Raw genomic sequence first — 27,061 nt, forward strand, 5'->3', positions numbered from 1 at the left:
TTTTGTATGGTTGTATAAATTTCTTTTTTGTTTTATTTTTTGTCTTATGTTGATTATTTGCCTCGGGAATTTACTTTGCTGGTGGTTTATTGTGTTTTTTTTTTTTTTTATATGTCTGAAATAAAACGTTAATTCATGAAAGCAAGGTAACAATTATCAAGATCACTTAACTGATTTTCTGCATGGAAAAGTTTAATTAATATGAAAGAACAGTAGACAACATAACATAATCATAAGTATCTATTCATTTGGAGTACGTATTGTTGCTAGTATTCATACAGCCTTGTTATTGCATAAAGAACTCACGTTTATTTATTAATTTACCATTGGACAATCCACATTAATCAACATTTCAGCTCACCCAATAGTGTATATACTGGAGTGAGTTATTGAGCTAATTTTCATCTGTAGTCCCCAGACAGGTTATAGCGAGTAGTGCTTAATCAACAATTCAGTGGTTCAACTTGTACAGAACAGAGTACAATATGATACATAACCAAACAAAACATCTCACAGGGGGATTGTTTCCTTTCCTTTTATTCTTTATTTGTCCCTCACTGTCCTTTCTTGTCCTTTCTCCTGGTTTCAGCCGGTGGAGGTTCCCACTATGCTGTCCAAGCTGAGGCAGCAGAGGATGCTGATGGTGCAGACTATCCCCCAGTACAAGTTCGTCTACCAGGTCCTCATCCATTTCCTTAAGAACTCGCGCCTCATCTAACCTCTGGCTCCTGACCTTCAACCTTCATTCAATATGGAAAATGGCAACAAGTGACGACTACGGTACTTTAAGAAGAAGAAGGGGGCTGTGCAGCAGATGAAGCTGATAACTGGGTGATTACAGTTAGAAATTACTCTAATCAAGGGAGGAAAGGATTTGAGCATGACTGTATGGAAATTAACAACCATTTTCCTCGTTTAATGTTCAGATTTAGTTGTTTTTTCCCTTGGACGTTCATCATGGTCCTTCTGCGTGTTTACTCTTTTCCCCATGCAGGTCAGGTGAATAAGCAGCTTGTTTTTGCCCATAGGCATGAATGTCTGTCTGTCTATGTGTTTCTTTGAGGTTTCTTGAAAATATTCAGAAGAAACCAGGTCTCAGTTTCAGTTTGGATAGATTGTCTACCTGCTACTATTCTCATTTCTCAGTCAGCCGGGATTAGAAAAGGCACTATGCTGCATGAACAGTAGGTGGCAGCAGTATTATTATTATTATATTTTACTAGATGCACACTCTGAAAGAGTTGCCAAACAAAAGTATTAAATCACTGTTCTAAAAATGCCATTTATTTTTTATCAGAGTATTGATTAATACAGCAAATATTTACTTCGACATTGTGACAAATGTTTTTATTTATTTCTCTCAAGATTGTTGTCACCTTTTCATTGAATGCAACATTGATGAGCATGTTTATCTAGACCCTGTCAGTTTTTCCACCTTGTGACTATGTCTTAATTTTTCCTTTTTTTTTAATGTCAGGCCTTCCTTGTACTGTAAATGTAATGAGGATCGCTTCAATTTTCCTTGTGAAAACACATACACACCAACATATGCACACAAATCCACACGCAAAATACTCTTAAACAATCATTTCTTTTCAGAATCACACATTTTTGTGTTCAGATGTTTCACTTCTTACACCAAAAAACATTTCAGATTCATATATGTCCATTAATTTGGAAATATTTTGTTACAGCTACAATTACAATTACAATTTCGCTGTTTACATGTGCAGTTAATAGAGAAGCGCTCTTATACAGTGAATACTGTATATACTGTATTATTGTGCCTTAGTGAAGCATGAATCAAAGAATCTGCCTGGCTGCGACCCTTACCTTTTATTTAGGGTTCGGGTTATGTAGAGTCTGGTTGAACTAAATTAAATTTTTACCTCCAAAGATTAAATCTTTAAATCAGTATTTTATTGTCCATGCTATAAGATCAACTGAAATGTTTCAGACCGTGTACTTATCTCTAAGGTTAGGATATGGCTGACGAAAATGCTGATGTTCTGGTTTGGTTTTTGAAGGATAATAATATAAAACTGCCTTTGGTTTAAAAAAAAAAAAAAAAAAAAAGTCGAGCAATTCTAATAACCTGATCCAACTCTTAAAGACTGCCTTATCTTATAACTAAATCAAAATTATAACATTTTGAAGAATTTCCTTTTACATGTTTTTCTGAAACATAATGCAAAGCCAGCCATGTCCACAGTAACTTTGTACATAATGGGCATGTGACAAAAGATTTCTACAAATGTTATATATATAAATATATATATATTTCTTTTTTTGACTTGGTACCCTTAAAATACCGCAAAATAATAAACTATGCATGCGTTTTTTTTTGTTGTTTTTTTTAATAATTCAGTGTATATATCTCGGAAAACTAGCCTATAAGCTTTATGCTCTCTTGACATATAAGTGTTTTGTTGCACTTCTATTTTTAACAGTATTTTCTCATACAGCATTCCACTGTTTGTTTATAATTTAAATTTCCCCCTCTTTTCTCTATTTTTTTTGGGCAAAATTCCAAAATATCTTCAAAAATATGTGTACATATGTTTTGTATATGCGATTTCAGTGCATAAAGTCTTTGTTTTTCTTTCCCCAGACATGTATGAAGCTGTCGTACTTGCTTATTATGCAATAAAGCCTTATTTTCTTTAAGACTCTGGTCATATTTATTTGGACATTTTAAATCAGTTCTTGATTTCTTAACATTGTGCGATGAATAGGTTTCATTTGTTCCTGTGGTACTGAAGACATTAATTAGCACACAGCAGTCACACAAGGTGTTAATGCAAACACAGTGCTGTATCCCAGGCCTCCATTGTGACACAGGTACATTTTCTAGGTTTTAATAGGCCCCTGGTGGTGAAGCAGCTGTCTTGAATGGCTGACAGGGTTTTTGTTGCATTGACCCCCTACACACATATGTAAACACCTCGACACTGATAGATGACGGTGTCCAGCTGATATGTCAGTCACATGCCAAGGCAAAAACACACCAAATTTAAAAAAAACAAAAACAAAACTGAAACAATATGAATAAAAACTACTTGAAACAATCCAATTTCTACACAAAAATGACCATTAAATTACGACTGGTAGAAAATTATCCTGTGCGTAACATAACAAATTCACTCCATGCACATTAAAATTAATTCTCCAAAAATAAATATTACTTAAAAACATGAACGCTCTCTATCTTTAAGTCCCCAATAAATAGAAAGTGTCTATAGTTCTGTAAATCTCCACTTTATCGGAGTGTAGTCAGTCCATAGGGATCAGCCATGTTATGTAATTCCTTTCCTTTTCTTCATTTTTGTGTTATCTCTTTGCGTAACTCCGTCAGGTAATGGTGATCCTTCCCGTGTGCCACTTCCATTATGGCCATTGCCTATAAACACATAAACAAATGATATTGTACCGCAGTTTTCAGCATTTTAGTACATTTGACGCCATATTTGTCTGTTTCATGTTAATATTGAACATTGCCATTTACAGGAGGCAGACACTGTTGACATTTTACTGCAATATAACTCATCTGGCAGCTTTAATGACTTCAGTTAAAGGTGAATGTTGAACGTAAATGTTTATCACCTTCTTGAGAGATTTAACACCAAGTGAGTGCCTCTCCATCCCCATGTAGAGTCGGCCCAGCTTCAGATACATGGAGGACACGTTCAGAGAGTATGGTGGATAGATTTTTCTGTATTGAACAGAGATTACATCCAAGTTAAATTACAAAAAAGAAAAAATAAATTACTTAGTATATGATGACAAACTGTATTTCTGACTTGCACTGATTTTTATTAAAATTTTGTCTTCCTGGTGCATTTTTTAATCCTTTTGTCTACCTTCATTTCCAATTTTAAGAACAGGCAAGAAAATTATGTCTACATTTTTACTCAGAAGTACTTTACTAGATACAAGATTGAGCAACAGTGAATTAACACATGAAAATATCCTGATTTAAAGGCTGTAGAGCAATAGTGTCAAAGTCATTTTAGTTCAGGATCCACATTAAGACCAATATGATCTCAAACAAAATATTAACAGTGAAAAAAGTAAAATTACATTATGAAAATATTTACATCTACAAACTATGCTCTAAAAAATGTGAACATGAACAACCTGAAATTTCTTAAGAAAAATAGGTGCAATTTTAAAAATATTACGCCTCAGTTGATCATTTACTCATGTGCATTACAATTTGCAGATCATATTGGATCTACAAATAATAATAATAATAAATATAATAATAATAATAATAATAATAATAATAATAATAATAATAATAATAATAATAATAAATAAAACATTTAGTAACAGGTGGAATATTGTTAAAATTGCACTTGCTTCATTTATTTTATTTCTTATTTATTTTACTTCTCAAGATATTTCAGGTTGTTCATGTAATTTTACTTTTTTACACTAAAACAAAGAGAAAAACTTGGAGTTGTCACTATTTGTATTAATATTATGATTATATTTTACTGATCTGACCCATTTGAGATCAAATTGGTCTGTATGTGACCCCTGAACTGAAACAGTTTTGACATCTTTGACTGTTTGATCTCAGTATAATTTTGGCATTTCACAAATTCATCCAGATTAGATCCTTTGATGGACCAGATTTGGCCCACGGGCCTTATGTTTGACGCCCCTGCTCTAGAGCAAGTAAAACACCAAACCACTGGATCCTAAAGATGCCGTTATATTCAATGCCAGATAAAAACATTTTGATATTTGGCATTCTGGTGCTTATTCTGTAAGTGACTTAAATGAAGATAATTACCCATTAAAGGAATACAACATTATAGATACATCACATATACTTTAACATGAACAGATACATATACAGGGTGTCCCAAAAAATGTGACATCATTTCATCACCTCATAACTTGTTTAAAATTTGTTTGCTCTTTTTGCTCAAAAAAGTGTAATCATTGTTATTGTTCTGCTTTCAGGAATAGACATGCCGTTTACTGCAACAGAAAAGGTGTTCTGTGTATTGAAGTACACCCAAACTCAGTCATATATGAATGCGCCACCAGGGGTGTGTATTGGGAAGAATCTGGTGATACGATACAAATCTCAATACTAGAATCACAATATGATATATCATGATATATTATGATACTGTTAAAAAGACAATTTTTTTATTGGGTTTGTTTGTTTTTTATTGAAGATGTTTTCCTGGAAGAATTGAATTACACCAGAAATATGCACAAATACTAAACACATTTTTATTTGATCACAACAGGATCTAATGCTATTTCACAAAATCTTCCTATGTTAAAACTTAAATTATATTTTACAGACATTACAGTTTAAGATCCAGCTCAATTATTTTTGTGCACTCCCAACAAAGGAACTAACATCTGCCTCTCAGACAGTAAAAAGTGCTTTTAGGATGGTTCAGATAACCATTATTTAATAAAACAGTGTAAATAGTAATAAATAAGATATAAATAGTAAAGAAAACCAAAAACCAAAAATGAACCTCCGCCATATTTGCATTTGAATAAATACCTAAAAATATTGATACAGTAATTCTCAATATCAATACAGTATCGTGAAATGAAATATCGCAATATATTGCATAGCCGATATTTTCTAACAGCCTTATATGCAATGTGAATTTGTTATAAAATTTCATAAACAAGCGCCAGCAGAAAGCAGATTTGGATGTGGCATAAGAAGTTTCAAGAGGAAGGCTGTTTGTGTCGGAAAAAAGGATCTGGACGGCTGGCAGTTTCAGGAGAGGTGGTAAACCAAGTTTAAGAAACGTTTAGTCAGAGTCCAAAGAAGTCAGTACGAAGAACAAGCCTGGAAACCCAGATCCCTAAGTCAACTGTTTGGTGTGTGTTAAGAAAACACTTGTGACTGACTGAATAAAGCATTGTATGTCCAAAATAAATCCTATTAAGTATCATTTCTCCTGACCATGTAGTCACTCCAATATGGACATCTCAAATTACGTAAATTTTTTTGGGACACTCTGTATAATACTACAGAAAAACATACAAAAGGGTCAAAACACGCAATTTGAAATCTCTCTGATGGGACATTTTAGACAATTTGACAGATTAGTGTGGCTAAATGACCCACATTTTTACTTTTAAATTCATTTTTGCAGTTACTTTATACTGAAATAAATGTTGGAATGGCAGTCAATTAAAGTTCGCTCTGATGGGACATTACTGTGTTTTGACCCTAAAATACTTTTTAAATGTGACTGTTTTCTGCATTTGACGTACCCGTAAGGTTTAAGTATCTTCTCCCCGTATCTTATAGCTCCGTCCACGTCTTGCATGTAAAGACAAACCCCCATGGCCTGGTACATCATGTGGAGCATGTAAACGTTGGAGTCTTCAAAAACAGCCCCCATCTCCTCCAGACTCTGCTGACATATCTCCAGCAGCTCACTAGGGGGTGCTGTAGAGTCAAGGCTGCATCCATACAAGTTCAGTCTTAACAGACATGTCAAAAGGGCAGATAACCAGATGCTTCAGTGTCTGGGAAGACACTTTGATGAGGAACTCAGGCTGCAATAACAAGCCTGGTTTGTAACAGCTGAGCCGTTTCTGTTTAATGAGAAGATGTGCACCAACTAATGCGATCATCATGTGAATTATTTACAAAAAAAAGTAAGGACAAGTAGAGTTTAGCAGCAGTAAGGATAACGAAGCTTTACAAACGAAACACATATCTTTGAATGTTTAGCATTTTCCTGAGTGTGCTTTAGAGTTGTAAGTGAACAGAGAACTGAATTTAATTAATTTTAATTAAAGGATATATTTTATACTTTTTACAGCCCTGAACTCCCTGATGGTTTTCCTGGCGTAGCGCACCATGTTGTTGATGACCTCCGGCTCGATGGGATCACTCCGCTTACGTACCTTCAATTTAGTTTTATCCTGAAAATGAAACACAGCAGATGATGCATTACAAAAAAAATATTAACTGAAACATTAATATCCACATGCTCCTTCTGCACTTGCTCTGTTCCATCAAGGTCAAAACTTAATCTTTCAGCAAGATAATGAAACACACAAGAAGAAAAAAAAAAACAGATAAAAGATTTTTTTCTAAAACGTTTCATGATAATATTTGAGAGTGTGTAAAATTTTAATGGTGTCCAAAAACTTTTTTCCACTGCTGCAGATGTGACAGTTGTGACAATTATGCTATGTAAGTGTGATTAGTTCCAATAACTGTTATAAGGCCATCATGTAATAATTGTGAAAACCTCCTTGTACATCACAACTTTGAGTAAATAATATGTACAGACATTTCTCCTAGATTAGATTCTCTGGATTTAAACATACAAACAAACAAACAACAAACAAACAAATAAATAAATAAATAATCATTAAAAAAAGATTCTCTGGAGGTAGTCTGTTTTTGTCCTTCAGCACATGTATGGACTCTTACTTGGGACTTGCTTTTACATTCCTGGCAGTCACATGTGAAGTAATAGGACTCCCTGAGCCTGTTGTTGCGGTCATCTGTTGGATATAGTAGGTCTATATAGCTGATAAGCACCTGTAGGGACAAATAAGACAAATAACATGTGAAAATCCTAAATAATGTAAAGAATACACTCTCTAGCAGATACTTTTCATGAAGTGCAACATAGTTAAAGACCAGTTCTCTGCACGGTGGCTGTTAAACTACAGGTTTAAAGGTCAGGTCTGAAAATAACCCCAGCAGAGTTTTTAATCAGCTGCTGTATCCCCTCATTAAACCACAAATACACACTCATATACTGCTCTGCTAAAAAGGCAGCATCCTGACACAGTGACAAGTACTCTGACACTGACCCCGTACTGGACACCAGCACTGATGTCATGTCCTGTTTATGCCAAAGCCTTCACACACACACATCTCTCAGGCTCATCTATGTGTTAGAACTGTGTCTCATCTATATTCTCTATATAATTAAACAATATAGAAAAATTAATGACTTCCTCAACAGTAAAGGCAGTGGTTCCCAACCTTTTTTGGCTCGTGACTCCCTTTTAACATCACAAATTTCTCATTCAAAATTGAGACTTTCTTTTTTGCTAAAATTAATTTGTTTTTGATCATGTAATAGTTTGCCACGATGTTGCAAATAAGCATTAATTTTAGATGACACTTAGGTTATATAATGTATATAATGCACCTTTTTGGTGTTTGCTTCTCAGTTTCTCTTGGAGATGTCTTAGCAGGGCCAGGCCTGCATTTTATTTGAACTTGATTTTTATTAGGAAAAGTGTGTGGTGTTTTAATTATAATGAAATATATATTGAATCATTAAAAATATTTTCTATTAGTAATTTTTTATTCTAATTTTTATCAATTACTTGAAATTTCAGGTGAACCCATTTGAAATCCAGACGACCCCATGTGGAGTTGTGACCCCAAGGTTGAAAAACACTGAGTAAAGGTGACAGACAGCACAACCACCATAACTCCAACCAACCAACAAACCAAAAAAAAAAACAAAAAAACCCTTATAACTTATATACTGCAGTGGACATTTATTCTATCTTCAGTTAAAGCTACTTTATTTGCAGTCTTAATTGTTGTAAATGCTGCTGTGACACTTGAATTTCCCCACTATGGGATATAAAGCCGTAGTTTATCCTTATATATTGTTTAATTAATCCAAAACATGCCGTTACAAAGAAATTCTCTTATAAGCTACAGTTAGCTACTCCTTTTCAAACATGGGAAGAAAAAGAAATGTAAAAGTGTTATGTCAATACTGTGAATGTTAAACGTGTTTGAAAAAAAAAAAAAGTTTTATCCTTGTGGTTTTTGTCATTTTGTCATATTTTCCATAATATAATCACGGATTCATGACATTCCCCACAGTGGACAGATACATTTTATACTGAAATTATATGTTTTCTTAAAGCAGCGATATATCCTCTTTGCGTAAAGAGCTTTATGGATGTGTTTATACTCAAAAGATTAATACCATTACATGTTAAATTGTTGATGCATGGAATTCACTATAATGAATTGCAGTGTCTTATGCTAAAATAATCCAATTGCATATGTTTTATTTCAAAAACACCACTAGTTTATTAACAATTCATGCATGAAAGAGTTAAAGATGAACCCTTCCAGTGTACACCTGCAAAGTTCTCCACTAAAATCACACCTACACACAGATTCAATAAGATAAGTCTGAAGGTTACAAACACACATGCACCAAACACAAAACCCAAACCCCTCTAAGGGCAGCTGTTCCCTTTCCTCACTTCATCACCAGTCTTCATGTCCTGCACTGCCCGAACCTCAGCCAGAGTCCCGTTATATGTGACGATGACGCTGGGGAGACAGCTGTGGTTTACTAGCGCCACACTGCAGGAAGACACATGCAAAGGGAAAGAAACATTACAACACAAACACTTCACTTTTTCTACCCTTCACATAATACTTTTAGTTGCAGCTACAAGAAAAAGGGGCTGCTTATTATTGCTAAATGCATTACATAACTGTGACATAACCACTTTATGGTACAACGGTGCAAACAGAGAATTCTTGAGTGTCCCTGACATATGTTAGCAGTCTTGCTGTTACCTGGATGGCAGGCTGGAAATAGCACAACAAGGAGCTGAGAGGGCAAATTCACCTTCACCCAGTCGATTTTATAACTTAGGTCACAACAGGAGGCCGTTTTTTCCAACAAATGGCCAACTGGGGAAGAAAAGCTGCCTACATGACCTCCTCAAATACCTTCAGATCTGTTACTTGTGTCGCTTTGGCCTAATAGTGACTTTAACCCATAAAGACCCAAACATCCATCACCGACCAAAACCATCTACTGATCTAAACTGTTTAATACCTGTTGATCCACTAATCCTATTAATACATGTTAATAAATGCAGTTTACTATATCGTAGCAGTTCAGATATACAGTCGCGGAAAAAATTATTAGACCACCCCTTGTTTTCTTCAATTTCTTGTTCATTTTAATGCCTGGTACAACTAAAGGTACATTTGTTTGGACAAATATAATGATAACAACAAATATAGCTCATAGTAGTTTAATTTCAGAGCTGATATCTAGCCATTTTCCATGTTTTCTTGATAATAACCAAAATCACTTCAGTTCTTCCATCAATATCTACTGCCAAAAACAGTGCTTTTAGGCATTCCATGTTTTCTTTTCTGTCTGTTTTAGTCACATGATACACACAGGAGTTAGTACTTGATTGCATAACCATTGTTTTTGATGACTTTTGACGGTCTAATAATTTTTTTTCCATGACTGTATACATCCAACAATTCGGTCCAGTGTTTGGAGGTTCCATCTCCTTCAAACTCCCAGCATATCAAGTAAATAATGAGTCATCTATATTATATAGATTATATTCTCTAGTCAAAAAATTAAGAATAAACTAAATATTTTTATTCAACCCTTTAAGTCCTAAACAGTCACCAGCAACCAAAAGCACCTACTGATCTAAAATGTTTAATAACTTTTCAACCACTAATCCTCTCAATCCATGTAAATAATTGGTGTAAGATAAATATGACCCATTTGGATGTTCAGAGGCTCCGTAGTGAACGCTGAAACACCATCATCTTCTACAACATTGGAGCTGGATCAATGACGGTGGATGGAAATGCTTGGTTTATGATCAGTTAATGATATATTTTGCTGAAAAACTTGCCTTTTCTGCAGTTTTTTTCTGTTTTGATATTATAACATTTGAATGAACTCCTTTTGTTTATATGAACATCTACATGAACAGTGAATTAAATACAGGAAAATACCTGATTTCACTGAAAAAAAAAAAGTGCAGAGGATAACATTATAAAAATGTGGTTAAAATAATGGCTTTTATGAACATCGTCATGATCAGTAAATTAAATGCAAAGGAAGTTTTTCCTTGCCACTGTCACCAGTCACAAGAGTTTGCTCCTGGAGGATTCTGTTGGGTTTCTGTAAATTGGCTTGAGAGTCTGGTTTCGACTGGCTCTGTGTGTAAAGTGTCATGAGATAACTTTAGTTATGATTTGGCACTATATAAATAAAATCTGATTGATTGATTGATTGATGCAGGAAAATACCTGATTTATGATAAAATACAAAATGCAGAGGATAATATTATAAATAAATGGTGATAAATTACTTAAGAAAGGTTAGATATGGAGAAAATTAGGGAACTGACATAAAGTAGCACTGGGTCTGTCATTTTGTTAAAGATGACTTATTGGAGTCAAAACAGAATGAAAGACAGGTCAGTCTGTGGATATTTTTTCTAGTTATCACAGAAGCAAAACACCACAAAAGAGCAGGAGTATATACAGTGCAGAATACTGTACCTTTACATGCACTGTTGAACCAGTACTGAATGAAAATGTGCTCGAATGAATGCATGTTAATGTTCCTTCTTACTCTGGGTAAACAGCAGTCCCCAAGTGGGACAGTTCATCATCCTCTATCGTGAATCCATTACAAGCAACCTGTTGTATAAGACACACAGACAGGGATGAATTAAGCATATAAGGCTGCTTTGTAGTTAAACTCTAGTGTATATCACTGTAATCTGTGTTTTGTAGAACAGAGAACTTATCTGTGTGTGTGTGTGTGGTACCTGGGAGAAGAGTGTGAGCAGATCTTTATGGTCTGGAAACTCCACATGTTTGGAGTAAAAGCGATGCAGTCCTGCAATGTCTGCTTCGTTCATCTCTCTTTTATCATTGTCAACGTCCTCAACGTCTGTTAAAGAAACATGGACGCACCTTTAAATTTGATTTCAAAGAAAAATACCGCTGTTGCACCACTAAAATTTCATATAACCTTATTTTATATTGAACAGAACAGCATTTACAAATCTGTGTTATGGAGGAACACATTAGGCCACCAACAATTTTTTTGTTTGTATCCTAAATAGTCTTTAGTTTTGTTAGTATGCATACATTTTAGGATTTACCATTGTTTTCTTATTTTCCCTCTTACTCCAGGTAAGAGAAAATTATACAACAGGTCAAGTGCATTTTACCAAAATAAGAGAACAACATAACAGCCTAGAAAGTATCTGTTCAATGTACAGAAACATACATATTTTTTATATTTTAGGATTATTTTATGTTTTAGAGAAATTTCTATGATTGATCATTAGATTTGTGGGGGAAAAAAATCTTATTTGTTAATTGCACTATAGCATTGCTGTCATGTGGAGCATCTGACTGGACACCTTTGAATCAGAAATAATAATAAGAAGAATAAATAAATAAATAAATAGGCAGAGCAGAAATAAATATTTTTCACTTTAACTTGTTATCCCTCAGATCTGCTTTTGTCATAGTATCCTATAGATAAATTTAAAAATGGGGGATCCAGTATCCAATATAAGTCCTTTCAGATTTTCTTGGAAGTGAGAAAAAACAATGGCCCTCAGTCTTGCAGTGAATTTTTTTTTCTAAATTCTGAGCAAAATAAGCAGTCAAACAGTCTTCATTCAGACCCTGATGAACATGTCGTCCATATGCATTAGTCTATTTGCTTTCCTATAGCATATACTCATATATTAATATGAAATGTGAAAACACAGCAAATATGTGATGGGACTGGATCCAACTTTTTTTTTTTTTTTTACTACATTTACTTGCAAAACTATAAAGCACTTGTCACAGATTATTTTATATCAAACCACTTTCTTCTGATCTCTGTAATTGGTTGTCTCTCTGCTGTTTTTTTCTGTTCCTTAAACACCAGTACTGACATTTTAAATGATTACTTTTTTATTTTAATTTACCGTAACCTCTATTTAAGCAGGAAAATTGAGATTAAGAACCTATTTTGCAAAGGACCACAAATAACAGACACATTTAACAATAAAAAGTTAAGAAAAATAACATTTACAAGCAGATTAAGAAAAACAAGTTCAAGTTATGGAATTGGCCTCAAGAACTCTCAGTTTGGACTTAAAAGCGCTTAAAGAAATTAACTCAGTTTCCAGTCTTTCTGCATTTTGTTTCTTGTGTTTGATTTAGTTTTAAAGTATTTCAAATTCACTGCTGCTACACTTTCACTTTTTCTTCCTGCCCTTTTTTAGGAGGCATTTCTAAAATTGCTGACCCAGTGTCAGCTGTTTGCACAAGGTACAACACCTGCCCTTTTATGGCATTTAGTGGGCGTGGTCACATAATGCTAATTACAAACAATTGGCCACACCTGTCCCATGCACGCAATCAAGCACACTTGGGTCAGAGCAGATCTGAAGGGTAAGAACAGCCTATTTAATTCTTATTTTTTTCTCTTAATGAAAAAATAATAGACAATGTTGTCTTTATCTCTGTTGCTGCATTAGACTCATTGTCAGCCAAGCCATAAATACACTGTACTCTGCCACAGTGGGCATGTGTGTGTGTCTTGTCTGTGACCTGTAACACTAGAGTCAGTTTATCCTCACACTTCAGACACTCACTGGCTCAGCATTTACAGGAACGACATACTCCGACTGACAGACCCACACAGATACTCCATAACTATCATTTACTTTGAAAGTGTTGATCTGTATTCCTTGTTCCTGCTTGGGTTCCAGCTCGCTGACCTTAGATAAACTGTCTAGATTATAAAGTGTATTAAAAGACTTCCTATTAATATGAGAGATAATGTGATACTACACATGTAATCAGCTCCGTGTGTCAGGCTAAAGTGCTCCTGCTTCCCTTCAAGTTGTTACACTTGTTTTGTTGTCTGATGACCATTTGACCCACTTCTGTCCTATATATATATATATATATATATATATATATATATAGATGTTACTATGGGTGCCTCACTTATGCAGTCTTTTTTTTTTTAACCCGCCACTACCACCCCTCTTCGGAGGACAACTTTATTTTTAATTATAGCCTGTGTTTAAGTAACAATCTCAAACTTTATATTTACATGTTCATCAATTTCTTGCTTGTATACATATACATAGAGAGAGGGGTCATATAGACAGAAGTGTACAGGGACAGGACGAGACAAGACAGAGGGATGAAACAGACATAAGACAAGACAGCGGAACAAAACAGACATAAGATGAAACAGACATAAGACAAGACAGGAGGACAAAACAGATGTAAGACAAGACAGTGGGACAAACCAGTTAAATGGTTGCTGTTGAAAACACAGCAAAAAATGTGAGACGAGACAAAAACTGATACTAATTACATATTCATCATTATACATTGGTGGGTGGGTGTGTGTGTGAGAAAAAAACTAAAAGAAAAGACAAAGGAGTTGGTAACAACAATAAATGATAATAAAAACAGAGGGGAAAAAAACAACCTATTATTATTATTGTTATTATTGACAACAGTGGCAATATTAGTGATGATATTAGCCTAATAAATTATACTGAACCAGAATTCATAACTGATAACACTAATAATAACAGGCAGATAAAGGGTGTTGGTAGAAATTGCTATTTGTGTTATTGCGCAGTCTTAATGAGTTGTGCACAAATGAACAGGCTGTGGGATGTCTGGGGACACTATAGCTGATGTATAGATATTTTAGCTGAATCTGCACACAGAAGGTTATAGCAGAAAAGAACAAAGAAAACTGCACATTTGTGTCTATGTGTTGAAGATGCAAATACTCACGTGACTGCATTTCTCCTACTGGCAAGATCTTCTCAGATCCACATCTTTCTTTCTGTGTTTTCTGTGAAAAATGTATTAAATTAATAACTTGAAGTGACATTAATGAACTGTTATGTGCTACAAACAGACACTGTCGAACCTTCTTAGCCAGGATCCGAGCCACCAGACGGGTCATCTCCGACGGGCACCAGTTCTCTCCAAATGCCATCATAGCCGAGCATTCCAACTTGTGCATGGCCCAGTCTGCTTTCTACATGAGGACACATAAAGGATATCATTGGAATGAAGATCTGGATGCAGTACAACAGCTGGGAGTGAGTAACTTTGTAGTTAAAAACTGGTTCTACTGTGAACAGTATATGATATACAACTAAACAGCATACATGTGCATCTTAAAATGTACTTTTGTAATTTTTTTATTATAGTAATTTAACCCCCAAAGACCTAAAGAGCTGCTGGTGAGCAAAAACATCTACTGATATAAAACATTTAATGACCTTTGAACCACTAATCCTATTATTACATGTAAATAATTGACCTAAAATGCAGTATCTCAGCTTTTCATGCTCATCAGATACAGGGTGGGGAAGCAAAATTTACAATATTTTGAGGCAGGGATTGAAAGACAGTGTATGACCAATTAGTTTATTGAAAGTCATGAGAATTTATTTGCCACAAGAAAATTTACATAATAGAAAATGTTTTTATTCTATGTGTCCTCCTTCTTTCTCAATAACTGCCTTCACACGCTTCCTGAAACTTGCGCAAGTGTTGCTTGAATATTCGGGTGACAACTTCTCCCATTCTTCTTTAATAGTATCTTCCAGACTTTCTCGTAATAGTTTTGCTCATAGTCATTCTCTTCTTTCCATTATAAACAGTCTTTATGGACACTCCACCTATTTTTGAAATCTCCTTTGGTGTGACGAGTGCATTCAGCAAATCATACACTCTTTGACGTTTGCTTTCCTGATTACTCATATGGGCAAAAGTTTCTGAAAAGGTATGGATAATAGTGTTAGGTATGATTATAACATCAATATATGTTTGGTTTCAAAACAACTGACGTAGTGCCTGCTGAGAAAAAACAACTGAATGTTCATTGTAAATTTTGCTTCCCGTCCCTGTATGACCCATTTGGACGTTCAGAGGCTCCATAGTTACCGTGGAAACACTGTCATCTTCTGCAATACTGAGTCACCAGTAAAACCCATGGAGTTGGATCAATGACAGTGGATGAAAATGTTTGGTTTATGTTCAGTTAATGATATATTTAACTGAAAAAGTCACTTTTTCCTCAGTTTTCTCTGCTTTTGATATAATAACCCTCAACTTTAATCTGAGCTTTTATGAACATCTATATGATCAGTGAATTAAATATAGGAAAATGGCTGATTTATACTGATAAAATACAAAATACAGAGGATCAAATTATAAATAAATGGTAATAAATCACTTAAAAAAGGTTCGATATCATCTTCTGCATCATTGATTCACCAGTAAAGCCCATGGAGTTTGGCAAGTAACAGTGGTTGTAGATGCTTGTTTATTGATCAGTTAATGATGTATTTCACAAAAAAAATGGTCTTTTCTGCGGTTTTCTCTGTTTGATATGATTACTTTTGGATGAACTCTTTTCATTTTTTTGAACATCTACACTACCAGGCAAAAGTTTGGACTCACCTTCTTATTTAAATGACATGATGGACCACAGATGGCCAACAAGTGCTCAGCATCATTTGGAATTCCTTCCAGACTTTTGGAAAACATTTCAGGTGACTACCTCATGAAGCTCATCAAGAGAATGCCAAGAATGCACAAAGCAGTAGTAAAAGCAAAATGTGGCTATTTTGAAGAATCTAAAATACAAAACATGCTTTGAGTTTTGTCCCACCTTTTTAAACTACATAATTCCATATGTGTTCATTCATAGTTCTGATGCCTTCAGTGAGAATCTACAATGGAAATAGTCATAAAAATAAAGAAAAATCAGGTGAGTCCAAACTTTTGCCTGATAGTGTACATGGACACTGAATTAAATATAGGAAAAACCCAGATTTTCACTGAAAAATACTAAAAATAAAAAGTGCAGAGGATAAGGTTATAAAAAATTGGATTAAAATAAAGGTTTGGTAAAGGCTCAATAAGGAGAAACATCTATTTAGAAGTTGCCACAAAAGGTCTGGGTCTCCAAAAATTATTTCAGACAATAAACCCTTCATACATTTTAGATTCATTACACATTAATTGTAATTTCTCGAGCCTTTTTTCTTTTAATCTTGATGATTAGGGTTTACAGCTCACAAAAATCCAAAATTTGGTGTCTAAAAATGTTGGAATATTTAATAATAATAAAATTATATATAATGCAGACATGTAAAACTCCTGAAAAGTATGTTCTTTAATGCAGTCGGAACTTGGTCTGGGCCCCTTTACTACAAATTACTGCATCATTGTTATACATTGTGGAGGTGAACAGCGCTGATGTGTTACGGAAGCCCAGGTTGTTCACTCTAGTGTCTCTCATCTTCCTCTTGTTCCTCTTGAAAATACCGACTGGATTCTCTGTGGGTATTCAGCTCAGGTGAGTTGGCACAGTAACACCATGGTCAGCAAACCAGTTCTGAGTAGTTACTGTGGGCTGGTGCCAAGTCCTGATGTAAAAGGAAATCAGCCTCTCCATGAAGCTTCTCAGCAGATGGAAGTGTGAAGTACTCTGCAACATTTAGATGGTTCTGTTGACCTTTGACTTGATAAAACACAGTGGACCAACACCAGCAGATGACATGAGACCTCCAAATCATCACTGACTGTGGAAGTTCCATGCTGGACTTACAAAATTCACATCATCTGAAAAGAGGACTGTGACGACTCTGATGTGGTGTCTCTGGTTCAGGACTGTCTTGAATGTGACATGTGTCGTCCATCTCTAGACTCATCGGTCCTGGTGGCTCTGGATGCACTGACTCCAGCCTCAGTCCATTCTTTGTGAAGCTCCTCTAAGTTCATGTATCTGCTTTTCCTGACTGTCTCATCAAAGCTGTACTCACTCCTGATGCTTCTCCACCTTTTCCAACATCCCACTTCCCCTGAATATACTTTCATCCAGAACTCTGTGAACATCCAGTCCTTTCAGCAGTGATCTTCTGTGGACTACTGTCACCGTGGAGGACGTCATGAGTGTCTTCTGGACACTTACTGAAGTCAGCAGTCTCCTATGATTATGGTAGAATGAGCTGAACCAGACTGTGAGATGATATTGTTTATACTGCATAAATAGTGATTTACTCAAACTCAGAGTGAAATATTGTTTGGACGTTGATCAGCTGGTTGGACGTTAATCAGCTGGATGGACGTTGATCAGCTGGTTGGATGTTGATCAGCTGTTTTCTATGTTTTTAAGGTTTTTCAGCTGGACCTGTTTTTTATTTTGAGATGCACTAGAATGAACAATACTCTCACTATTCTTCATTTTTTTCAGATGCATTTCTGTGCTGTTTATGGCTTCAACTCTACATGGATCATTTTTTGACATCTTCAACTTTACCTTTTATACTTTATATTCATTATTAATTTGCTTTTTAAAAGGAAAAAAAAAAAAAGATTTGTTTGGAGTCAGACATTTCTCTAGGGTTAGTCCATCACCCTGTTCATATTTCATTTCCAACAAAATATCTCAAGAACTGCTCAAAGGAACATTTTCACACAACTTCACTTGGACTTAATGATGAAATAATTTGCTTTTGGAACCAACAGTGATATATCTTGGTCCATAACATATCTCAGATTTCAGATTTATGCTTTAAGCTATATATGTAACTTATGGAACGGTGGCAGGAATTGATTTATTGGGGTTTTATCATTTGGTTTGACAATGATGAAAGTCTGAAGATGACTGAAGAACATTTGTGATACCATATATATATATATATATATATATATATATATATATATATATATATATATATATATATATATAGATATAGATATATATATATATATATATATATATATATATAGATCCAGATTTCACAACAACCCAACCCAAAACTTATTTAAGGTTGAGTCAAAAGCGTCTGAATCATGTATGTTATACCTGGCATTTTGCATTGCAGTAGAAGGCTTTCCTGCACTTTCCACATCTTGCCAAACCTTCTTTCCTGTAAATGACAAAAACATATTGAATGACAGGTTTCTCTCACAGATGTACAAAACTACTACTATTAATTACATTTTAAAAATACATTGCTTCCCATGAAGTTGGAATAAAAGATTTTTACTGCCTCTTATGAAATGATTGGAACAATGTGATTTATTCTTGATGAAGTGTAATTGGGACTCGGTATATAATCATTACACTTGGTCAAAGGTGATCAGGAATAATAGGAAGGAATGTGTCGGTAAACCATATCATTCCAACCTTATGGGCAGGAGAAGTTGGCGCGAACATTATTATTATTCTTTAAAAAAACGGAGGCAGGTAGATGCACACGTGCAGCTTCAGAAGAGATATGATGTTAGTGCTCTCCATTTTTTTTTTTTAAATTTTATATATTGCAGACAGAGCTCAGAGGAAATACAGGCACAATGATGTTCAGGATTTTTGTTTCTTATTTCTGCCTATTATTAAGTTGCATTTTATTGAATACAAAAAGACACACACAAAACACTGCATCAGCATTACATATCGGCCTTCTGCAGGCACCAGATATCTCTGAATACACTCATTTCCACCAAACACACACTTCTACACAGTCCATAAAATGAACGTTTGGACTGGAACGAAGGTTTGGATGCAGAACAATAACACTGCTGATACCAGCCTTGCTCTCCAAATATTTGGCATCAGCATATCAGCCACAGACTATAACTACCAGTCACCAAGCATCAGCGCTCACAGGATGTCAAAGATCATTCTAAACATATCTGTCTGGTGAATACATGTACATGTGTGCATCAGGCTGTGTGTGAGTATCTAGTTGTGTACAGAGATGTCCCTGTGGGCATCCTGGTTCATTACTCTTAGACAAGAAGCAGCAGTTGCTAGTGGCTTGTCGTAAGTGATAGCAATGGAGGCTTTAAAACATTCTGTGGTATTAATAGAGCTGCCCTTGACAGAGCAGCTGTCTCTCTACAGCTCTGAAACAGTAAAGCAGTCCATAAGAGAAGTCCACTCAGAATTTTGTGAGAGTATATTGTGAGAAAACATGACAGGTCTGTGTTTTTGTGTATATGTTGGCTGATAAAAGACAAAAAATACACTAACATATATTTCAAGAAATTAAGAAACAGCGTTGACAGCATTCATAATATATTTTTTCTATTCATATATCTATTTATTCTTTAGCTTTAACATCTTTTAAATATATATCTTGATTGCAATGTTTTAATAGATGAGTATTTAGGTTGAAAACATTAATTATTGCCTCCAAAACTGAATTTAACTGGATGTTTGAGTAAGAAAGATATGATGGAATAATAACTATTCAAATAACATTGACTGATAAAATTGAAAAATAAAGTTTACAGTAAACTTAAAAGTACATAGACTTCCTCTGTGCACCTTGGGAGCAAGTGTAATCTCCTACAATATAGAGATAATTTCACTCTAAACCACATCTAGAGTTGAAATATAATGTTATGCAATCACATGGCAGTGGTATGGAGACATGTGGAGGGGACATATATGTTCCACCATTTAGAAAGATGAGACTCATCACCAAAATAGATTTTTATGGAGTGACATTATTTAAGTAGGTGCTGGGGTTGTATTCTGTGGCCAGTATATTCCCATGCTTTATGGTGATTTAGCAAGAGAGAGTCAGGTTATTAGTGTCTTTGAGGTGTGTGAAATGTTAAAAGAGCTGAGCAAATAAAAAAATATGTTATGATGAATGGCAGGATATCCAGCCTCAGGATGTCAGGCTCCAAAGTCAGAACATACAACAAAGGTGCCCGAGTGACGTTCTTGATAAACTGCATCTTTAGACAAAGTGAAATTATGCCTGGGTGTATTTAAAAAAGTGCAATAGCTACCTCTAGAATTACCTGGTGAAACAGAACTCGCAGTAGCAGCCTCTCTCCCTGACTGACAGCACATGGGTGTACGCCGGACAGGAGAACAGCAGCTCTCCAACTTTAAAAGCTCTGGTAACGCGCAGACCTCGTCCTTTTCCGGGACTGTCGAACCTCTCAAGTCCGTCGATGCTGCCCGTCATCGTGCCTCCTCCGGGGGTGTCGTCCTCCAAACTGACTTTCACTGTGGAGGATCCGGGGCAGAAGTGGGGAGTAGCTGCCCAACCTAGTTTTAGGGCGTCACCCTCACAGTCACACTTTATGGTTGTAGGTACCGACATGAAAAACACTTATTCATATGCATTGTTTTAGTTTTGCGCAAGACAGGTGTGCTGTGGATGAGTTTTGCGCACAAATCTTATTTTGCGCACACGATTATGAGCGCATCTTGTGCACACAAGACACGAACCTCTACTTGTATTTATGTATTTATTGCCTCTACATCCAAAGGAACTCAACACTTTTGCAAACAACACTTTTCGATGGAGGCATCTTGTGCGTTCTGATTCATTTTTATATCGGCTGTTAACAGTATTTGTCTATAATTTTTTAAAGATCATCAATGAAATCAATGATAAAACTTAGGTGAATCAGTGTACACTGTCTGTTTAGTTGTATGTAAGTATAGAGGTGAATATATAGGCTAATGCCCCTGTGATCATACTATGTCTACTTGTTTTTTTTATTTGTTTGTTTGTTCTGATGAGACTTATGTCATCATTATTTGTATCTTTAATTTTTTTTTAATTTATAGCGAACGAGTGATGTACTAATGTTGGCTGTTTTATGTCTTGTTTCTGTCACTTGCCTAGGGACTGCAGATGAAAAGTAGTTTATATATATATATATATATATATATATATATATATATATATATATATATATATATATATATATATATATATATAAATAATTTTTTTATTTATTCATTTTACTAATTCTGGCATACTGACATACACTACAAACAAAAAGTTAAGGATATTTAATTTTTTGGTCATTTTTTGGGGTCATTTTTGCCATTTGTAAATAAAACTCTCTGGTCATTAAAAAATGTGTTTCAATTAACACACAAAAAAGTAAAAAAAACACTGTACAAGAATCCCAACAGAAAAAAATGCCCCAAAATTAAAAATATCCTTAACTTTTTGTTTGTAGTGTAGGTGTATTTTTTATACAGCGATGTTCATAGATGTGCATGGTCCCTATTAAATAAACCAGTAAAATAAAACCAAGCTGTATCTGATCTAACCAGAACCTCTGGGTTAAGAACTGGACATCAGCTGAGTTACCATGTGTTCCACTGATGCTAATGATAAACATCTTTGTCCAGGTAAGAAGAAGTGATCCAGACCAAGAGGAACCTGTATAATGGCCATTAGTCAAGGTTCATCATGGGTGGATGTGCATCCTACCACAGAAGAAACAGCTGCACCCTCACCATATGTGAGTCAAATTGCTGTTTTGGCATTAATTAAATGACTTTCCATGAAACTACACAGAGCCATTGCCATTTAGAATAGAATAGTCCTTTATTGTCATTGTAACATGTAACATGTACAACGCAATTTAAAAAGTGTCAAACGGTTAGTGCATAGTAATAATACAAAAACAACACAAAAAGTGCAGTAATCAATACATAAACAAACACAGCTATTCATTTTGTCATTGCACATTCCCGTCACTGTATAAATGTGTTGTTAGAGATTATTTTTTATGGCATTGAGGGTGGTTATTGCTGTTGGATAGAGACTGTTTTGGAGTCTGTTCTTGATCTGATTGATTTCTGAACAGTGGTGGAAAGTAACTAAGTACAGTCACTCAAGTAATGCTCTGAGATGTAAAGTGGAGCTGGCTTGTCCCTAGTTTGTATTTTTATTTTTTTGCAGCTACAGTCACTTTTAACTCCATTTAATTTTTTCGAGCATTGCACCTTTAATAGTTAATTTTCAGCCCTTTCCTATGCAGTGAAAACGAATATTTCTGAATGTGTGGTGGAGAATTTAAGGTTCACTGAGTAATATTTAGTGATATCTTGTGGAGAATTTGCAGAGTGCAGCTACTGTGTTTCATCTGCTCTACTGTTTTTATTTAATGAGATATTGTCTATAGTCCACAATTTATCATAGGTGACGTGATAACAAAAACAATAAGATTAACTTATTTCTAAGTCATTATAGAAATGATATTCTCAGTGAAAGTTGGATATAAATAGCTCTGAGACAAAAAAAAAAACAAAAAACAAAAAAAAACAAAGATTCTCATTGTTATGTGGCTGAACACTAATGAATTTATTATGTTTTCATTTCTGCAGTTAGATCCTCTTAAGTGATCTATTGTGGATTGAAAATGTACCCTATTTCTTAAGCAAGCCAACACATCGTAAAAATGAAAGCAATAATGTCTTACAACGGCTGCACAATTTTTTATTTACTTCTTATACCTTAAAGGGGTCATATTTTGCTAAACCCACTTTTATTAGTCTTTGGTACCTTTATTTGTGTATTTGGGGCTGGGGTACCGCTAGCAATTGTGGGCCCCATTAAAGGTTAACGTTGTGGGCCCTTCATAAAGTTGAAGTATCTGTAAATTTGTTGTGGTGTGGGGGGTGTATGTACATGGGGGTGTGTTCCATAAGTGCAACAACATGGATGAAATGAACGTGAAGCTTAACTTTGGACGTCTGACTCCCATCTTCTGTGCCTTTCTTTTACTCCAAAGCTTACATGAAAGGCTCCCCAAGCACTGTAAGTGGAAGGAAATGTATGTGCAAATTGGTAATGGGAAAAATTAGAACCATACAAAGACTTAGTGGGTAAAATAAAAACAGGAAAAAAATTTAGCGGGTAAAAAAAATACCAGGAAAAAAAATTTAGTGGGAAAAGAGGAAAAAATAAATAAAAAAAAAAGAGGAAAAAAATTTCATGGGGAAAAAAAGGGAAAAAAATTTAGTGGGTAAAAAATATACCAGGAAAACAATTTAGTATGGAAAAAAAATTCCAGGAAGAAAATTTAGTTAGGGGAAAAAAATACCAGGAAAAAAATTTAGTGGGGAAAAAGACAGGAAAAAAAATAGTGGGGAAAAAAAGAGGAAAAAACTTAGTGGGGAAAAAAAACAGGAAAAAAATTTCAAGGGAAAAAAAAATTAGGGTAAAAAAATACCAGTGAAAAAATTTAGTGGGTAAAAAAATACCAGGAAAAAAATTTAGTGGGTAAAAAAAAACACCCAGGAAAAAGAATTTAGTGGGTTAAAAAAAATACCAGGAAAAAATTTAGTGGGGAAAAAAATACCAGTAAAAAAATTTTGTGGTTAAAAAAAAACAGGGAAAAACAGGGGAAAAAATGTAGTGTGTGTGTGTGTGTGTGTGTGGATAGTGGGGAAAAAAACATGAAAAAAATTTCATGGGAAAAAAAGTGAAAAAATTTAGTGGTTAAAAAAATACCAGGGAAAAAATTAGTGGGTAAAAAAACAATACCAGGAAAAAAACTTAGCGGGAAAAAAATTACCAGGAAAAAAACGTGTAATATCAAAAGTGAAACTTAACTTTGGATGTCCACTCACAGCCTCTATGCCTCTCTTTTCCTCTGGAGCTTACATGACATTTTCACAACTTCAAACCTACAGTATATCTACTGGGACCCCTGGGAAGGCTGGATTTCTACAACCCGTTTTAATTCCTGCTTCATTCATTACGTTTTATAACTAGTTTTGTCACAACATTTGCAGATATAAGGTCAAGACTTTCGAGTGCACCATAATTGTTTGTCAGCAGCAGCGGTTGTAGTCCACACTGAAAATATGTCCAAACTTTGAGCCGATTACTTAAAATGTTCCGACGTTGGTTGTATTAACGAACACAAGAACGCACAGTCAACAACGTGGAGGGGATGGGGCGTGAAGTGGCTCATGTGCATTTAAAGGGACAGCGCTCAAAACAACCTTTCTTGCATCATTAGTCAGAAATAGGTTTGAAGACAGACCTGTGGAGTTGAATTAATGAAGAATTCAGATCCAAGCATAGTATTTACAGTTTTTGTAGACCACAAGGAAATGTTTAAAAATGTATAATTCCATTTAAAAAAGCAAAATATCACTCCTTTAAACATACTAGGATTTGAATGCGGAACTTGCACTTAGAGTATTTTCACAGAGCTATACTAGTAATTTTACTCAAAGGATATAAATATTCCTCTCCTTCCTTCCTCTTCTTGAATATAAGCTATTTATTTACTTGTAAATATTTCTGTGCAGAAGAACTAGTTCTTTGTGAGAATATGTGTGTGCGGTCCTGTTGCTACTATGCAACTTTCCACTATCTGCAAGGCATAGCTCAGAGTGGGCCCCCGGTGTCATGTTCAGCACATGGTGTGGTGCAGCGTCTGAGGCATGTGCTATGATGGTGTGTTTACCGTGAGTTGTGTGTGTAACTGACAATGGAACTAAGTAATAACTGTAGGCATTATATTGGTTAATGTATCACAACAATGACCAGGTATATTCAGAAGCTGACTGCAATGCACATACAGTCGCAGAAAAAAAATTATTAGATCACCCTTGTTTTCTTAAATTTCTTGTTCGTTTTAATGCCTGGTACAACTAAAGGTACATTTGTTTGGACAAATATAATGATAACAACAATAATGACTCATAAGAGTTTAATTTCAGAGCTGATATTTAGACATTTTCCATGGTTTTCTTGATAATAAAAAAAAAAAAAAAATCACTTCAGTTCTTACATCAATATCTATGGCATTGTACTGACAAAAACAGTGCTTTTAGACATTCCATGTTTTCTTTTCTGTCTTTTTTAGTCATGATACACACAGGAGTTGGTACTTTATTGCATGACTATGGTTTGTGATGACTTTTGATGGTCTAATCATTTTTTCCGCAACTGTACAAGTAGAACACCAAACATCAGATACTCACGTGTTTTGACACTTTTCTCTAACACAGTTTCTTAAGGTGAATCACTTTATTTTCTGCAGTTCAACAAGACCATCTGGTGGTGAAGATCAAGACTATGTTGAAAGTTGCTTTTTCAGTTTAGTGACAGTTCACACTTCATAAATCAGTTCAGTAAAATAATACATAAAGATGACCGTTCAAGTCAAATGGTCTCAAAGCGAAAACATGCTGATGCTGTGTAATATTTTCTCAGTTCAGAAGGTCAGACCAGGTCAAACGGGTATAGTCTCAGAGGTTCCAGCTGGTGTCCTTTTGTCACAGTGTGCCATCATGTGGGTATTTGTTGTAAACACACCTCAGACGATGCATCATAGTGCGCCAGTCACCTTAAACAGACACAGATTATGTAGCAGCACTGGCTGAGGTCTTGTAGGACAACCAGGTGGAGAGGAAGTGCACAGGTCAGCTCAACCACACACAAACACACACGTTACACACATGTACGTCTGCTCTGCCTCTCACACACTCATAAACACATGCAAACACAAACCACAGTGAAGATTTGTCCCTCATCTGTATCTGAAGGCTTTATCCAACCTTGCCCCAGTTTCCCCCCGATTTATTATAATTCCATTTTTCCAGTCTTTCAATCTAAAGATTTGTTCCTCCTCATTTTTTAATAACGCGCAAGCAACAGAGGCATGTCCGTGGGAGATTATGTCGTCGTCTTTGGCGTCTCGTCTTGATTACATCAGAGGAACCTGATTTGATTTGGAAGAAACCCCCTGTTCCAGAACGCGATCTCTTTAGACCTCCCCACTGCGCTGATTTCTTGCTTTGTCAGAGAGGATGATCTTGATGAATATGATCTAAAAAGAGAGGGAGGGAGAGGGGGGGATTAGGTGAAAGGATTATAATTTCCAATGACGAGAAATAATAAGAAACAATAAATCCTAAGTAGATTTAGTTCTCAAGGAAACCCTGTTAGGGTAAATCAAATGAATAAGAGAAGGGCAGCGGTATTAAATAGATACAGTAGGTCTGACCTGTTTGGCCTGAGATGTGTGCTGAGTTTTACATTTTATCTTAAAAAAGATCACATCCTTCAAGATAATAAATAAATCATATTTTATTCCAGACCCGTTGATGCTGATCTGATGTATGAACAGATATAAGCAGAAAGTTCAGACATTAACCCCTAAAGACCCAGTGCTACTTTCGTGGCAGATCCCAAATGATTTTTTCTCTTTTTTCTTTACTTAAGTGATTTATCACCATTTATTCTGATGATATGGTCAGTGTTTTGCATTATTATGTGAAAGTCAGGTATTTTTCTACATTTAATTTACTGATCATGACATGTCCATAAAAGCTCAAATTAAAGTTGAGGGTTATTATATCAAAAACAGAGAAATGGGAGGAAAAAGTGACTTTTTCAGTAAAATATATCATTAACTCAACAT

General features: G+C 35.1%; 2 protein-coding genes across 3 annotated transcripts in view; one reads left to right on the forward strand and one right to left on the reverse strand.

Moving 5' to 3' along the window:
- Positions 1-2,076, forward strand: part of LOC115414945 (tyrosine-protein phosphatase non-receptor type 14-like) — a 64,346-nt gene extending 62,270 nt beyond the window's left edge. For both annotated transcript variants that reach the window (XM_030128313.1, XM_030128315.1), the window contains exon 20: positions 590-2,076. In XM_030128313.1, coding sequence (XP_029984173.1) covers positions 590-718 — 129 coding nt within the window. In that variant the 3' untranslated portion in view covers positions 719-2,076. The remainder of the gene's footprint in view (positions 1-589) is intronic.
- LOC115414946 (N-lysine methyltransferase SMYD2-like) lies at positions 1,527-20,875 on the reverse strand. Its single transcript, XM_030128316.1, has 12 exons — positions 20,666-20,875; positions 18,714-18,777; positions 14,757-14,867; positions 14,618-14,678; positions 11,611-11,735; positions 11,412-11,479; positions 9,265-9,367; positions 7,445-7,555; positions 6,807-6,927; positions 6,268-6,442; positions 3,604-3,712; positions 1,527-3,400 (listed from the first exon to the last, which is right to left on the reverse strand). The coding sequence occupies exons 1-12, from the start codon at positions 20,833-20,835 to the stop codon at positions 3,320-3,322; spliced, it is 1,299 nt and encodes a 432-aa protein (XP_029984176.1). The 5' UTR covers positions 20,836-20,875; the 3' UTR covers positions 1,527-3,319.
- Between the last annotated feature and the right edge of the window lie 6,186 nt (positions 20,876-27,061).

Source organism: Sphaeramia orbicularis, chromosome 24, assembly GCF_902148855.1.
Source record: "Sphaeramia orbicularis chromosome 24, fSphaOr1.1, whole genome shotgun sequence".
NCBI classification, from domain to species: domain Eukaryota; kingdom Metazoa; phylum Chordata; class Actinopteri; order Kurtiformes; family Apogonidae; genus Sphaeramia; species Sphaeramia orbicularis.

Bases quoted from the DNA above. Each gene is read 5' to 3' on its own strand.
- LOC115414946 (XM_030128316.1), bottom strand. From the start codon at position 20,835: ATGACGGGCAGCATCGACGGACTTGAGAGGTTCGACAGTCCCGGAAAA. The intron at 14,868-18,713 runs GTATAACATACA...GTCCTCATGTAG, and splicing joins ACTGCAATGCAAAATGCCAG to AAAGCAGACTGGGCCATGCA. The intron at 11,480-11,610 runs GTACCACACACA...CTTATACAACAG, and splicing joins TGCTCACACTCTTCTCCCAG to GTTGCTTGTAATGGATTCAC.